The 16,577-nt window shown below is 41.3% G+C and overlaps 3 protein-coding genes across 4 annotated transcripts; 1 reads left to right on the top strand and 2 right to left on the bottom strand.

The window, feature by feature from the left end:
* Positions 1-1,652: 1,652 nt before the first annotated feature.
* Positions 1,653-5,653, bottom strand: cacul1 (CDK2 associated cullin domain 1). 2 transcript variants are annotated; one of them, XM_076076938.1, is made up of 8 exons: positions 4,922-5,645; positions 4,614-4,740; positions 4,341-4,443; positions 4,157-4,252; positions 3,921-4,023; positions 3,614-3,703; positions 3,318-3,456; positions 1,653-3,198 (listed from the first exon to the last, which is right to left on the bottom strand). In XM_076076938.1, exons 1-8 carry the CDS (start codon positions 5,250-5,252, stop codon positions 3,159-3,161), a joined length of 1,029 nt encoding a protein of 342 aa, XP_075933053.1. In that variant the 5' UTR covers positions 5,253-5,645; the 3' UTR covers positions 1,653-3,158. The 2 variants fall into 2 exon arrangements, with proteins under 2 accessions (XP_075933053.1, XP_075933052.1); XM_076076937.1 differs by having other exon boundaries at positions 1,653-3,456; positions 4,922-5,653.
* A 1,490-nt stretch (positions 5,654-7,143) lies between these two features.
* On the bottom strand, positions 7,144-12,005 carry sirt1 (sirtuin 1). Its single transcript, XM_076077112.1, has 9 exons — positions 11,608-12,005; positions 11,019-11,141; positions 10,599-10,834; positions 10,323-10,475; positions 9,906-10,053; positions 9,734-9,813; positions 8,479-8,662; positions 7,823-8,347; positions 7,144-7,533 (listed from the first exon to the last, which is right to left on the bottom strand). Exons 1-9 carry the CDS (start codon positions 11,951-11,953, stop codon positions 7,226-7,228), a joined length of 2,103 nt encoding a protein of 700 aa, XP_075933227.1. The 5' UTR covers positions 11,954-12,005; the 3' UTR covers positions 7,144-7,225.
* Positions 12,006-12,172: 167 nt separating this feature from the next.
* On the top strand, positions 12,173-15,136 carry dnajc12 (DnaJ (Hsp40) homolog, subfamily C, member 12). Its single transcript, XM_076077124.1, has 5 exons — positions 12,173-12,830; positions 13,543-13,621; positions 13,891-14,030; positions 14,140-14,272; positions 14,774-15,136. Exons 1-5 carry the CDS (start codon positions 12,753-12,755, stop codon positions 14,854-14,856), a joined length of 513 nt encoding a protein of 170 aa, XP_075933239.1. The 5' UTR covers positions 12,173-12,752; the 3' UTR covers positions 14,857-15,136.
* Positions 15,137-16,577: the final 1,441 nt, after the last annotated feature.

Below are 16,577 nucleotides of genomic sequence, written 5' to 3'. Positions count from 1 at the left end.
GCTTTGGAAATAACGAAAAGATATTCAATAACATTCAACACACAATTCACTTCCCAATTTGTGTGGAAAAATACGAAATACTCATTTTCCAACACATTAGTGAAAAATAAAGTGAATTGACTGTTCACCGTGATGGATGGATGGATGTCTGCAAGTTAATGTTCAGACTGCACTGAAAAAATTCCACCTTCTTAAATGTGCAGCTTTTATTTAATTGCTTTGATAGGAAACTACAATCTTTGTGGTTTGGACTGTTTATCAGACCATAAAGCAAACAAGCAAGACGTCCACTTGGGGCTCTTTCTCTTATGTTCCCTTATGTTATAGAACAAACGATTAATCCGTTTTTCAGATTGAGAAACTAATTTGCAGTCTAATTGTAAGTGGAAGCCCTAATAAGCTGTAATGTAAAGTATACACAAGTTGCAGTCAATCGCAGTTGAAAGCGGGGGATATGTGGTAAAAATAGTTTTTTATTTTAGCTTAATTTCAGCCTTCCTCTCGGCTCGACAGGATATCAGGTTCATGCACTGAAACCAGAACTGGAGGGATACAGGCAGGCTTCCACCTCAGGCCAACACTTATGTGATGTTTAGTCTTTGCACAACTCTTTGACACTAGGCATGAGCAAGTTATTGAATACAGACACGAGATAGGGCACACATATGCTACTGACACTCAAATCAGCGCAATTAGGAGAGGCAGTGATGCCCTTCCAACGGACCCGAAGCTGCAGCTGTTGTGTACATTAATCCTTTGCAAACAGGCTCCAAGCCCACCGAGTCATATCTAATAATAGCGAGGGGTCAGTTTACACCAAGAAAATCAACACACACAAAAAAAGCAGTAGCCCCTGCATCCCACGAGCCCTTGTTACCGTGATTTTCGATCAGCCACAACAATCACTGATCAAATGACACAAACGGAACTATAATGATCATAACTGGGACACTGCTGAGTGAGCTGACACACCGTCACAGCCCACGCAGATAAAACGGGGCCCCTGGCTAAACACAGCAGCACACATCCAGGCAGGTTAAGATAATTCAATTTAACGTTCAAACAGAAGTAAGCTCGAGCCCGTCTGAGGCTCAATGTCAGAGATGTTCCGAGTCTAAACACGGCATATGAGGCTGATGCCAGAGGACAGTCCACAGCACACTGAACAATTACATTAGGGGGTGGTGTGTTTTACCTTCAGAATGAACCCAGCTGGCCCCTGTGAAGGACTGGTAAATCCTCAGAGTGCACCTGTGATTCTGGTCTTCTGAGGAAATCTTGGACACAGGCAGCTGCCCAGCCTTCCCGGCTTCAACACACAGAGTTCACCTTGGAGTTTACGGGAAAGTATGAAGCCGAGAGCAGCTAGGGGTAACCTGTCACCAGTACAAGTAGCAACATTTGTCAGTGCATTAGTCGCAGGTTATTTTGGGGAGGCCTGGCCCATGTGTCTGGGTGGCGTCCCAGCTCATTGGCCAAGGGGGGGGGGGGGGTCATGCTGTAAAGGGATTCCTCCTCCAGTGGTCCGTCACAGACCTCCATCCTACACAATTAGAAGCCCTTTGTTGAGCCTGCCAGACACTAACGCAGCAGAGTCACGGGAACAGACCTTTTTTGTTTTTTTAAAAAGCACCAATGTTGCATAAAGGAAATGCATTTGAGCCAAGTGGAAGTTTATTCACAGTTCAGTTGTTTCAACATGGACATTTGTTGCAGCTTGTTAGAGAGAAAGTAACACAGTACATCAACAACAACAATGTTTGGCATCTGCAACGAGTCGGACTTTCTTCTACCGTTTATCAAAATGCCTTCTTATTCAGGAGAACATTTGTTAAGACCCAGATTTTAAATATTGAATAGTGAGAAACAAAACCACCTCCGTGTGTACCCATGATGAATGAAATGAGTTTATTTGAAAGACAATGAGAACCATTTCCAAAAAACCCACAGACGGAAAACGAAAAGCAAGCCTGAGCATCTATTTACACTTAAAACAGTGTAAGACCTTTGTATCAAATACTTCTATTCAAGTGAATCATTTAACAAAAACTGACCACTATGCAAAGACCAAAAACTATCTACATCCTGAACAAGGCTAGACATGTGAGGAACGTTTAATGCACAAGCACGCCAGACAATATTTGCATATCATTAATTCTGTAAACTCCATGCATCCAAGCATCATTTGATATATTTACAGTTTAGGGACGCTTTAGGCAAGTTGTCAAACAAACTGAAGTAAAATTTTGAAATTGTCAAACACCACGCTGTGGTTGTTTAAGCTGTCTGGCAAACAGTGTAATGTCCTACATGCAAGGCTGATATCTAAAGTTAGAATTTGATTCAAGCCAAAGAAACAAAACAAAACAAAACAGGTCAGCTCAAAACTTGCTAGTTTAAAAATAAAATAAAAATGAAATGGCTCAGTGGCTCAGCCGGTATGCAACATTAAACAATGCCAGCATGGATCCAATGCATTGTATATATATATATATATATATATATTTATATATATATATATATTGAAGAAAAATTGCAAATCCTCTTTGGCGTAACAGGAAAATACAATCCGGTTTACCAACACAGTAAAGGCAACATGAAGAAGAGAATCATAGCCGAGGTCGGCGACTTAGCTCCCCGCGTTCTCGGGTCTCCTCCCACTCATTGGAGTCGAGTGACGCCACTGGGTTACAGACACAGTGGGTGAAAACTGAGGGAGTTGTAGTATTATCACACGGACAGTATCATTAGCAGCAATAGAAAGTCTCAATTAGCCCAGTATATCAAAAAGACACTTCCATGTTAAAGGTTAGGAATGAAATACCCATCATCGGCGTATCCATCGGTAGGATATCCGATCAGAAGGCACCGTGAAGGCACTCTTCAAATGAGGAGAACATGAAGACACCCATCTCAGAGGAACAGCACCACCATGGAAGTCTGTGTGCTTTTTTGTTTTGTTTCAGTGCAGTAAGATTAAGCTTCTGCTATACAACTCAACATCATGTTCTCTTTTTTTTGTGTTGTTGTTCACAGTGTTTTGTAACCTTGAGTCGAGAGATGAAACTGACACATGTTGTCAACATTGTAGCTAGTCCAGTGAGCCAACTCGTGATAAAGATGTAGGAGGCACAGTAATAGTTCTGGGGACTCTGCTATCAGGAGTCATCGCTGGCCCTTTTGCGAGACTGGTCACCTCTGGAAGACAAAAAACACATCGCGTCAGTGATTTGAAAGTGAAGGGCTTGATCAAAAGCCGTGTCTGTATTCAGACTGTGAGACTGTGCCCGAGACCGATGCTTCGGGAAAAAACAGACCGGGGAAATCCGTTCATGGAGAGCTCCAACTGTAACTTCTGGTCATGAGCGGCGTAGTCGGGCAGCAGAGACTCCACAGCAGGAGGGTTTATTTGGGGGATAAACCCAGAGAAGAGAGCCGGGGCCAACAGGGCCCAGTCTGAAAGAGAGGGACATGCGCAGTGAAGTGGAGCAAATAAACCTATACGGTCGGTTTTGTTTGGAGACAAAAAGACGACATTAGCTTGCAGCAGAGACGCACTTAAATGACATTAAAACGGACGATACAATACTCGGTGACGATGACCACGGCTCACCTGGTCGGAGGCTGTGGAGGCCTTTAACCACACTGGCCATTGTAGATGGCTGCACTTGAAACGGCATGGAATGTGCCTCGAGGAGGAGAGCTGAAACAAGAAAAGAAGGGAGGGAAGGAATGAAGTCTTCTGCAGGTGCATCGTTCCTAAATCCTGAACCAAAAAACTCCTGTGCTTTCCAGCATCAGAGACGACAGCACAACAGGCTGAGACAAACATCGGCCCTTTGATTTAGTTCACACGAGGAGGAACAATTTTTCCAATGTCATGAAGGCCATCAGGGCTTCAAATTAAGCAATACACTCACGCATCAGTGTGTTCACGTGTATTTCTGCGACGTGATCGGCAAACAGCTTCATCAGATCCTCTCTCAGGTCTCTGTTCAGCTTGGACTCGATGTAGAACTTGTTCTGAAAACGATGAACACGAAAAACAATTGAGAGGAAGAGCGATACCGTAGCGCAGGGTTAAACTTCACTTAATAGTCCACGGTCTATGTCGTCCTTACAACAGGTATAAGACGGAGAAACAAAAGATGCCTACCAAGTACATAAATACAGGAACTATACATTGAAGAGAAGCGGTGTATTGCGTCAGCGCAACATTGAAGTTCTCAATGAAGTCCTCAGGCGGGCTGGCCTGGAAAACAATAACCAAAGTTTCAGTCAACATCTTAGTTTCTGTGTGTGCTGTATATAATACGTCCCTTGTATTTGGATTCTCTTACTTGTAGATGAGTGGAAACCTGTTGTAGATGATTTGTTATTTTCAATGTCAAATCATTGTAGAGCAGCTCAGAGTGCTGCTGACAAACACACTTGTAGACGTAACTAGGAAAAACAAAACAAAAAGGAGAAACTCAGACCGGTAAAACAAACCCAGCAGTTCAGTTTAACTCAAATTACCAGTGATGCTCGTGGCCACTTTATGGGGGTTCCTCGAGGCAACAGAAATCACATACTGTAGGAAAATGTTGCCCAGCTCAGGTGTGTGTGTTTACCTGTAGATCTGTGCATAAGAAACAGAGATGTGGTCTGTGGGGTTCTGGATCAGCAGACGGTCAATTGCCTTCTCCAGGTTTGGCCAGTGGTTTTTGCGGTAGTCTTCTACAGCCATTGCATTAAGAACTGAGTGAAAGGAGGAGACGCTGGTCAGGTTTGAAATGACCTGTTATATCAGGGCAAAGGATTCTGGTCGAAGCCACCAGGCCGAACAGACCAGGAACGTGCCAGTGCAGCGGGCCGAGCTGCTGAGTGACCACAGGAGAGCAGGCCCTGCGGTGACAGTGCCTGCTTTAAGTGTACTTACGGAACTTGGAAGTAGAATCAAGGCTGAATTTTCCCTCAACAGCGGCTGGCGGAGCCGTGCACTCAGTCTCGCTGACTTCGCTGCTTTCACTGCTTGAATCCGAGTCCATGAACTTTGACCCGGTGGTGCCGGACCACGGTTTCTCTCCTCGGGTCCCAGGTTCTCCTCCCGGCACCGGCGGACAGGCGGACTGCGGGACCGTCGTTACATCCGAGAGCTGGCTGCTCTGATACGTGCGGACTTCACTACTGCTGCTGCTGCTGCTGCTCGCACAATAGTTGTGGTTGTGATCGTCTTTTAGGTCCAAACTGTCATCTTCCATGGCCTCCATTTACACCCGCGGTCCTGTGTGCTGTATAAACATTTTAACATTTAAGAATAACGACAAAAAATTAAGGATAAAGACAAAAACTGTCAGGCGTCTTTGGCGGTGTCCATCTCGGTTTCGCTGTTAACAGCATTTTTACGACAAGTCGTAACACCGAACAGCTGAGGGAAAGAAAACTGGGAAATGTAGTTCCAAAGACTTAAATTAAAATAAAGTTATTAAGCTGTATTTATGGTAGCGTTAGTCAACTGGACCGTGCACAAGGACTAAATATGAATGCACCGACCGCCAACATATTGACGACTAGCCAGATATTACAGCGAAATTACAGGTTATAATGACACCTCATATTGCCATTCCACGCATGCGCAAACTCGGGGCGTTTAACAATGGTATTCCACTAACTACATGTTTACCCTCCCCGACGTTATCGACACCCTACTGAAGTTAAAACCTTGAATGTTGCACTGTATTGCTGTTATAGACACTTTCCTTGGAATATAACAATGTAACAAATGTAACTCAGTCGTTACTCAGTCTTAAACCCTTCGACTCTTCACGATTAGAAAGCCACACGAAGTGAAAAGAGGAACTGTAAGGGTGAACTCTGACACGCTAGGTGGCGCACTTTTCTCGCCTCGCTCCTTCACTTTGAGGATGTTGATGTGAATTGATTAGAGTCTGTTGTGCATGAAATAATAGAAAGAAAGTCATTTTTCATTTTTTTTTTTACTGAGTACCCAAGAAGAGATAACCCCTATAAAGATGTAAAAAAGAAATCTCATTTCCTTATATCATAAACAAAATATGACCTTAATGTAGATGGTATGTTAATTATGTTGGCGTAGAGTTTATCTTTATCCAATACATTCACTCAAATATGTCCATCTACCAACACGTGATCTTTACAGGCAGTAGAATCCTCTGTGTAGTGAGTGTTTTAACTTTATAATCTATGAAAAGTGACATGGGCAATAAAACCACTTTGATGCCATTTTTGAACTCAAACTCATTGAATATATTCCTACGGTTTAATACAACTTAGAACTTTGTACAGATATAAACTAACATATACTCTTGGAGGAATATGTCTCACATCAGAGTATAAAAATAAGAGGCTTGACCATAAAAAAGTAGCTGCCACATGTCGGAAGGAACACCTTTTCAATAGTTATATATTTAACATACAAAGCTTATGACAACGTAGGAACATGGTGATAAAGCGTTCTTTGGTCTAAAATGAAAAAGTACTGTTCTGAATTCTAGCTTTTACCCTTAATGAAAGGGCAGCGCTGAACTTTTATATTGCAAGTTAGACAATGTGTTCAAGTAAACCATCTAAAGATTTATGTACGTGTCTGAAACTCATAGTATCCCCTATTTAGCAGGCAGGAGGCGTATATATTTACACGTTTTCCAATTGGAACATGAAGCAACTGTAAAACACATCATTAGACCACAGCGGAGTTCACACCATGGACTGAGACATTCAAAGTCTTTGCCTGTAATGACTGCAATTTAAGAATTAAAGCTTAATCTAGTGTTGCATTATCAGCACGCTGCAGTGGACGTCTCGGAAGAATTTCTCAAAATGTGAATGAAAATGAGACGACCACATGAAAAGAAGTCTGAACCAAAAACAACAACTACTGCATTCTAATTAGTAAGTAGTATACAGCATGATGTTTCAGACACAATGCTCGTGACCAAACTGGGCACAGAAAACAAAACTTGCCGTTGTCAAGCAATTTCAACTTTATGAAAAATAATAGTACGGTTGATGAGTCAAAAATATACGAAATATATATATATATATATATATATATATATATATATATATATATATATATATATATATATATATATATATATATATATATATATATATATATATATATATATATATATAAAAAAAAAAAAAAAAAAAAATAAAAAAAAAAGACAATTAGTGCTTTGTCGACTGGGTACGTTTACATTTAAAGGTGTGTGGTGCTTCGCGTCTTTTCAGAAGTACTGTCTGTCTGCACACTCGACGCGGCCTCATTGGCTAAAGCGCGTTGCAATGCGTCTCTGAGACAAGTCTCTCCCTCCGCTGCTAGAGTGTCGGCGTCTTCCGGCTCGCTGTCGTCGTCGTCGTCGTCGTCTTCTTCAACCCCATCTGCACTGCACTCGGACTCGTCACTGTCGCTCCCACAGGAGCTCGACGTCTCGTCTTCAGAGTCGGAGTAAACCTCAGCCCCGTGGAAGATATAGTGATTTGGTGCTTGGAACAGGTACTGGCCTGCTGTGTGAAACAATACAAAACAAATTTACAAGAGCTGAAGTCAATATCTGGAGAAGATTTAACAGAATTTATAATTATTTTGGATTGACATGCATTTTGTGGCTGCATGAAAAAAAAAAAAAAAAGCAGCTCTAATTAAATGGGATGAATGGTTAGCAACTGTGTTTTAACTCACCGCTGTCTCACTTTCAAATACATCAAAATATAAAATTATAATGTATAAAAATAAACACACACACACTTGTTAATTATAGTAAAGAGTGTTCGCTCCACCATAGTCTAAACTTACTCTCAAGGCGTTTGCTGATTGGACTTCTGTTGATTCGACTCATCCAGCATCGTCTCCGAAATTCAAGGTTGGAGGTTTGGCTCTTTACTTCAGCGGCCTCCTCTTTCGGCGCGTCCTCTGCTGGCAACTCGGAAGGCTCAGCCGTCTCTTCGCTGGGACACTGAGCATTTGGACAAGGCTCTGGAGGTGGAACATCGTTACCAGCAGTGTCTGTGACATTCAGACTTTCCGTCTCCTCTGAAGGCTTAGTTACAGAGTCTGTACTGTGCTGCTGCTCCTCCTGAGCGGCATCAACAACAGCAGGCAAGGCCTCGCTCGGTGGCTGTTCTGGTAGCCGGGGGGGCTTTTCTGTGGTCTCAGTGAGTCTTACAATGTTGTAGCAGAGCTGCTCAAAGTCTCCACCCAACCGATGACAGAGCTCGTTGACAATGACGTCACAGTCGCCGAGTAGCTCCACGTCAAAGTTGAGGTGAGGCAGCTGCTCCCTATTGATCAGGATCTGAGGCACTTCATGTGGAATAGAGTCTGAACGGGATGTAGAGCAAAAAAAAAGGTTTTGTATTGTATGTTTGGGTTAAACGCACGCACAATAGAAACACATTGGCTATTGCGTAATTCTTACAGAAAACATACATCCATTCGTCTGACAAACGTACTTGGGATGAGGGCAACTGGTCGGACTTTAAGTGAAGAGCCGATGACGATCAAGAGGTCCACCTCGTCCTTATCCTGTTTCATGGCTCTGTGGAACATTTCTGGAAGATTCTCTCCGAAGAAGACAATGTCAGGTTTCATGATCGCCAGGGGAATATCTGGACAACGTCGACAACGAGGGACAACCTACCGAATGATTTCACGTTGTTAGAATTATAACAAAATATTGTTAAAGGAGGGCCATGGATATTTTAATCTTGCATTGATTCAACTTTTTCCAGTCTCAATGCCAACACGATACCTGGGCTTTGGGCATCAGTACCGATGCAATATCGGTGTTTAATTAATAAGCTCTATGCCTCACTGTGTGGAAGTGACTGGGATCAGTATTTATGACTATGGCAACATCAATCTGATAGTTTTTTTTTCTAATTTGATGAACAAGCCTTATTTGCAGTATGTTAATGAGACAACTTTTTACTGTTATCAATACACCACCACCACTACTACGTAAACGGTGTGCAAAATTGACTGTAGAGTTGATTTCACTGATTGATGCTTTCAAGTGTTTTAACTGCAGTACGTGTTGACAATACTGATGACAGTAGTATGGATTTACAATATGTTGTAGTTACGAGTAACAAAGCACTATAAATACTACTGACATGATTCCCAATGGTTGTTTTTTTATGATAAACATACAGCGCAATGAGCACCAATTTTCTTTTTCTCCCCATCTTAAATTTTGGATGTCCAACTTATATCTCGACAGCCTTGCCAACGGCAGGTTTATTTTTTATTGTTTTTCAAAGACCCTTTTGACTGCAGAGAATTGCAGATGGAGCTCATAACATGAACAATTTCTACCTTTAAGCCAATAATGCAACGCAACGCAGCAATTAAAGATGGTTGTTGGTTACACCTGTTCGACAAGTCAAAATGTCTGCGGTGAAAAGGATCAATTCATCTTTAGTTTCACTCCAAATTGCTCCTCCTGGTGCTTTGCTCCACTCCTGGAATGGTACCGCTCCAGCTCTAGTTCTGACACAAAGTGTACAAGATCTCTCACACTGAAAATGTATTCACGTCAGCTTCCTTGGGTCCTTAAAGTCTACAATGGAAGATGCTTGTTTTATGCAATAACCATGAAACAATGGATTTCCATTGTTGCAGGTTTTGCTTAATACGTAGTGTATCCACTAGTGTCCAGCAGTGCATGTGACTGTTATCTTGGAACAGTTTGTAATGAATAAATACCTGGTTAAAGATGTCTTCCCTTATAGCTTCACAACCCATTTGGTCTTGACAGACGAGACAGGAAGCAGTTGCAAACGACCCTGAAATAAAAATAAAAGTTGACTTTCACAATCCTCATGGACAGAAATGTATAAAAGATAAGAAAGATCCATCTATAAGCTGCATCACTCACCATGACACTGGATAATCCGCTTAACTCCAGACACTTGTTCTAATGTATCAATGTTTTGTGTGTAATTGCGCAGCAGCTTCCCCTGCTTGTCCAGCATAGATATGAATTTGTGACAGGGTGAAGGCTGGAACTGGCCCGGGTAGATCTCCTGTAACAAAGAGGATGCATTCAACTCTTGAGGACTGACTCCAAGGCTTGCTACGGTATGATCTTGAGTTTAATAAAGCCTCGAATATGTCTCTGCAGAGAATGTTTTAGAAAGTCTTAAACAAGTTCTGAGTCATTATTTAAAACACAAAATAAACACCAAAGACATTTTCGGCACAAAAGGGTCTTAGGTTCTTAGGAGGGCGATTAAATTGTTTATTTTTATATATTGTTATGAAATTTGATTTGAAGTGGACACAATGAACAAACCTTAGCAAACTTGAAAAAGGGTCTCGGGTCCCGTCTGAAGTAATCAATGTCGAACATAGCTTGAGGGTCTGGAAGATCAGGAAAATCTACAGCAAGCCGTGCATAAATTCCATCTCTGGAGCGAAAATCTGGTATTCCACACGAAACTGACACCTACAACAAAAATACAAAATACAAGCATGCTGACTGAATAGCATTAACAGTGGTACTCTGTATTCACTCAGACACACAGTAATTCAAACAGTACCACTGTTAAATATGACTGTAAATGCATACCCCAGCACCAGTCAGCACAAGGATCCTTTTACTTTCATGGAGTAGCCTGACCACATCTTCTAAGGTGTTAATATCCTTCCGCTTCTTTCTTTTCGGAGGTTCTGAGATGTTGATGATAATCTGCCACAGTGTCATGTCGTCTAAATCTGGAGGGAGGACAGTCTCGGGCAGCAGATCCCTCAGAATGGTCCTCGGGTCTGTGTCTCTGATGTGTTGCTGGATGAAACTGTAGGAGCCTGGCCGAGAACACAACAACTCAGTACTACGTGTGTACTACAATGTAAATGCAGCATGCAATTAAAAGATAGTATTAACTATTTTCTTCTTACCAAGTATATCAAATCAGAGGAGTAATTAAAGCAGCTTCAAGCAAAGTTTTTTTTATTGTCAAATGCTACTCAAATTCTCCCAACCAGTTACCTATTTGCGGTCGAGGTGCCCAGTCACTGGAGCTCGCGTGTGACGACCTGTCGTCGTCCTCGTTGATGTGGTCCGGCGTGACGGCCAGACCGTTGGAGGGAAGATCGTCATGTCCGAGGAAATCTGAGGACAGAGAAGTTTGTCAAATGAATAAATACAACTAGAGATACGTGGAGGCTATCACTAATAATCACGATGCTCATTTACAACCCATACCCATGGTTAACAGCCTCGTTATGGGACGGAGATGTAACGTCACATCAAAAGTTTAGTGAAGGTAATAAAACAGCGTCGTGAACTCCCCACATGACGCTTCACGGACAGTTTTCTCTTTCATGTTTAGCGTCAACTACGGAAAAGTTAAAGTTGCAGTCTTGAGAAGTAACGTTAACTTCCGCCTGTCTGAAGTTCAACGCCCACACGTCTTCACTGTGTTTAACGTTACCTAGAATGTCACGTTAATTAACGTTAACGTTATATTCCGTTTCAAACTCGCCGGTTTAACTGCTAAGTTGGTAAAACAAGCATTGTCCCACAGTAAGTCGCGTAAATACGTGAAGCTTTGTTAAACGTCCGTCTCTTCACATACCAGCGCTCTCCTCCGTCGTCCCGAGTACCGCGCTGTCGTCTAGCTTCACGACTGGTTTGTGCGGCTCGGAGACCAGCAGTCCCAGTCCATTGTTGTCTCCGCCTAGCGCCGCTGGGGCCTGCTCTACCGCCATCGCCGGCTTCGCTTCCGTCTCCGCTGTTTGCGTACAATTCATCGCCGCCTCCCGGCTCTCTTTGGCCCCAGAGACACACGAGGATAGGCCCTCTTGAGCGACTTTGAATCCGTATTTCTTTACTGGGCTGATTTTAGACCTTTTTGCGGCAGGTTCTTCCATATCGGATGCGCCTGAAAAGGCCATTCCGAGACTAGTCTCTCCGTCCGCCATCTTCAGCCCGCAGAGCCGCTGAGCAGATCCTTCCTCTCGGACAGCTGTCTCATTTGCATTGCGCACGTGACTTATTCTCCACCAGTCGACACGGCTGGAACGTCCCCCTTTTACGTCTATGACGTAAACCACAACAAAATATTGCTGCCTTCAAACACTGTCAGAGTAATTGTGAAGTACTCATGGCCGAACATAGTTGTGAATAATGCATAGACGTCAAAACTAATAATAAGGTATTTAAGGTATTTAAATAATAGCATATAAGCTTTGTCAGTAAACATATTATATAGCTTTCGTATTACATGAATATGTTTATATTTTAATAACAATCTCAATGTCTCCTGCATACTCATCCATTTAATTTGGCCACATACTTTATACCACATGATAAGTAGCCCAGTCGCCAAAAACATGATTTTATACAGAGTTGATTATTGTGTTTTTTAATTTTGAAAGCTGCTTTTGCCTTAATACCTCGCCTCCATGAATTGTCTAAACTTCGAGCTGAGTGTGGAGCTGTAGCTTAGACACCTGAATGCAGCATGCGTCATGTGGTGAAAACGGACCATTGAATTGTCCGCACAACTCAAGAGAGATCTCCCTCGACAACCAGTAGGCAGTTTCCCATTGCTTACTAGAAGCTAGCTGGTAAAATTAAAAAAAAAGATAAACTTTGAACATATTTTAGTGACTGAACCAGGCTATCAGAAAGGCTTGAACCGAACATCTGTGAACCAGGACAGCAGACATTCAAGCAGCTCCGTGACAAGAGACCATACACATTTCAAAACAGATTCATATGGAGACTATTTGGAACAGCAAACCAGAGGACCTGGAGGATTACTACGGGTTGTTAGGATGTGATGAATTGTCGTCGGTAAGTTCTTGCCTGTGGGTTTAAGGATCAGCCTATTTGTCGAGTGAAATAGAGGTTGTTTGCATCTACAAACCAGAACATCAGGTTACTGATTGAAGAATTCAGAAGTTAAAGATAACGCAGAATGCTGGATGTACGCAACATATCAGCCACCTGTAAACCTAAAGAGTATTGAATTATGTATGCTCCAGAGGTTAGTGTGATCCAACAGAGACCTGTTGAAGCTTCAGCAAAAAGATGTCAGAGGAACTAGTCGTGCGTCATAAAGTGCCTGTGTCGTATTTTTATTTTTTTTACAGCATTTAGTACTTACATTCATTCTTCAACATGGTAACATGATGGAAACACCAGAATTACCAGTCGAGTAGCCTGACTATAATGGCAACATCACGTTACATGAGTAAAGTAAGCAGTGCTTGCGTCATAGGAGGAATAAGCTATGCATCTGTCCGTCTCTAAATACAAGATCAGCATCGATCAATATCATTTTCAAAGTAACATAAAAAATAAAATTTTCAGAAAATCAGTGTCTATATTGCCCTGACATGTATTGATTTTGTTTTGTGGCCTCACAGATATATGTGCGCATTCTAATGTGTTTTACCACAGTGAGTGATGTTCCCTGAAAACCTAATAAGTGACTGATTCCTGAATTTCACATATTTAGATTGGCAAAAACTCGTTTTTTTTAATGTGACCTCTTCCCTTGCAGACTGAACAGATTAACAATGAATACAAGATCCGAGCTTTGGCATGTCATCCTGACAAACACCTAAACAATCCCAGAGCAGGTAAATATGTGAACCATTGCTGTGACATGTTTATATTTAAAAGGAATTTTCAGATACAGACAAATAATAGAACTATATATATATATTTTATGATTACTTGCCTATTTATTCCACAAACAGTTAATGCATCTTTCTGATGTCTTGACTTCAAAGCAAATTATGTTAATGTAGAGCTGCAACTGCATGCAAACAAGAGGGCATTTATTTCTCCTAATTTGGTATGCATGATGATCCATCTTAGACGCTGATATTTTCTTTCTTCCTGACAGTGGCAGATTTCCAAAAGCTGCAGGAAGCCAAAGAGGTTTTATGCAATGAAACCAAAAGAAAAAACTATGACCTTTGGAGAAGAAGTGGAGTTACTATTTCTTTTCATGACTGGCAAGCCTTGAATGACTCTGTTAAAACGGTATGTAATGTCTTGACTTTGGTACGATTGAAAAAAGTAAATATATATACATATTGTGTAATCTGTTAATTTAGAAAGCCTGGTGATGTATGTGGTCATCTGTTTTCAGTCAATGCACTGGGCTGTGAGAAGTAAGAAGGAACCAATGTTGGAGGCCTCAAATGCAGGAATCCCTGTCACTTCCCAAGCAGAGGACCTTCAGTCTGACCAACAAGCTCCATATGATGCCATGCCCTCTGCAAGTAAGTGAATTACTAAATATTCTCAAAAGGAATGGAAAGTATTTATTTTCTACTAAAGCATGGAAGTGGCCAACAAGCGCATAGAAATCCTGGCTTTCAACGGTGCGTCTTGCATCCTTATTTTTTTTAAAGCTTTTGTTGCAGGTATCAACCAGCTAATGGAACAACATGGAATTTTTTCTGGTTTTTAATACACAGAATATACAAATAAACAAAAATAAAACGAAAACAAGGACAACAAAGTAGAACAGAGGTAGGCATAAATGTGCAAAGTTAGAAGTCAGTTGTAACCTCAGTGACAAGCAGGATAATGTTTTTCATGAGTATATCGTTATTGTTCTTCTTTATGAAATAAAACAATTGTATAATGCATTACTGTGTGACACAGGTCCAAACTGTTTCTATCCCATTCATTATTTACCATGTACCACCCAGGAGTATGTATTGTTCTCACAGTATTAAGCCCTATACGACTAACCGACTTTTCTCATCAATGCTTAGGTGATTACTGCCATCGGCGTTTCCGTTGGGAGGCTGACTCCCCATCTAGTCTGCTGCAGAAGTTTAGAAATTATGACATATAAACAAACTGTTTAATTTAGTTTAAATGATTGTTTTGTATCTTGTTGTCCTTAGTTTGGGTCCTGTTAATTGTATTCATTTTGTGAATATGGTCTGTAACTCACTAAACCATAAATGTGTCAGCATATGACATTATGTTAATAATTTATTTTGTCATTAGTTTTGCTCATTTGTTAATTATATCAACACACAATGTAGATATGACTGGATTATACTGGAGCACCCTTAACTCGGTTATGTGCATTTTTGTGTTGCTTTCAAGTCCATCATTTTGGGAACATAAAACGGAAGCATCTCATGTCCATTATTTTGCTCATGTGTATTAGTCAGTGTCAATGACATTGTTGCTTAAGCGGGATGGGGTTTTATCAGGCGTCAATTAATATGTCGAGCCAAAGATGTAATTGTGGCGGGGCCTTAAGGGGGAAATGAGGGAACCAACAACGCCACCTGTTACACCCCAGGAAATATAAGCTTAACAACCTTAAGATATTGTTTTTTTAGAATTGTTAGTTACTGAGATTAGACAGATGTGTTTCGTAAAAATGAACGAAAGGTTTTATTTAAAGAATCAAGAAAATAAGCAAATTGGCAGGGACGGGAGCTGCGGGGAAGAAAGAACATTAATGGACAAATGAACATGACTGAAACCAATAAGGGATTTAAAATAATTATTACAGGTTAAGCTAAAACGGCCCAAGCACAAAAAATACCATTCTATAATGTCCTATCCAACATAAACTAGGCAAAATTGTGGGATTTAAATAGAGGCCACTGGTGGGGAGGCAGACTACATTGAAGAGTGCCCAAGGGTGCTACCGGTAACTGACCTCAGGTGCAACACATCCCCCCCCCCAACAGAAATGGTGCAGTTCACACTCTTATTCTTACATAAGTGTTTGTACATGCATGCATATGGTGTAGGGACCTCACCACGGGTGCCTAGCCTCCCAACAATGGCACTCTGCTTAACCTAAAGACAAAGGGAACAATAACAAAAAGAATCAAGACAAATAGACAAACAAACCCATGTTGGTTGAACAATGTATATTAATCAAAACGGAGGCAAAACAGCAGCAGGTGGACCTACAAATGAAAACGGGGATTAACAAGGCTCACCATGCTGCAAAATAATACAAATTAAGCTTGTGTCTTACCAACTCATATATGGGGTACTAATGAAGTCACTCAGACAGCAGGACAATGAAGAAGTTTCTAAAACCAATTTCCAGCCAACATGTCAGTCCAGAGTTAATACATGCGGCTGTATTTCATAATGATTGTCATAAGGGATCACATTACATACATACCTGTATTACAAAAACCAATGCACGGCACCACAGGTACAGGACAGGGGCCATAAAGGAATGACACCATGCCAACAGGTGCCTTTTCTATGCTGGCACTGATTAGGGAATTGGTTGGTGGAGGAGCCAGCCTGAAGGCTGCGTTCACAAACTTACACCCTATGCTTCATTCTCTGTGGAGCATTCCTCACTACATAATGTAAATGGTCTTAAATGTATGAAGGTTGGCGCAATGTTACTCGGTCATCTTATCATAAGTTATCCATGTCTTTAAATATCAACTACAAGATGAGATAAGACAAGGACTGATCAAAACCGTAAAACAACAATGAGGGCAAAAATATGTTAAAAAAGATGATATACTGAGAAATAAAGTAGATTAGATCTGGATATTGATCAAGGACAATTGATGGGTT

The sequence above is a fragment of the Anarhichas minor genome, unplaced genomic scaffold (assembly GCF_050575085.1).
Source record: "Anarhichas minor isolate MPS153535 unplaced genomic scaffold, ASM5057508v1 ptg000058l, whole genome shotgun sequence".
Lineage (NCBI taxonomy): Eukaryota > Metazoa > Chordata > Actinopteri > Perciformes > Anarhichadidae > Anarhichas > Anarhichas minor.
This window is presented reverse-complemented; position numbering and strand designations above follow the sequence as displayed.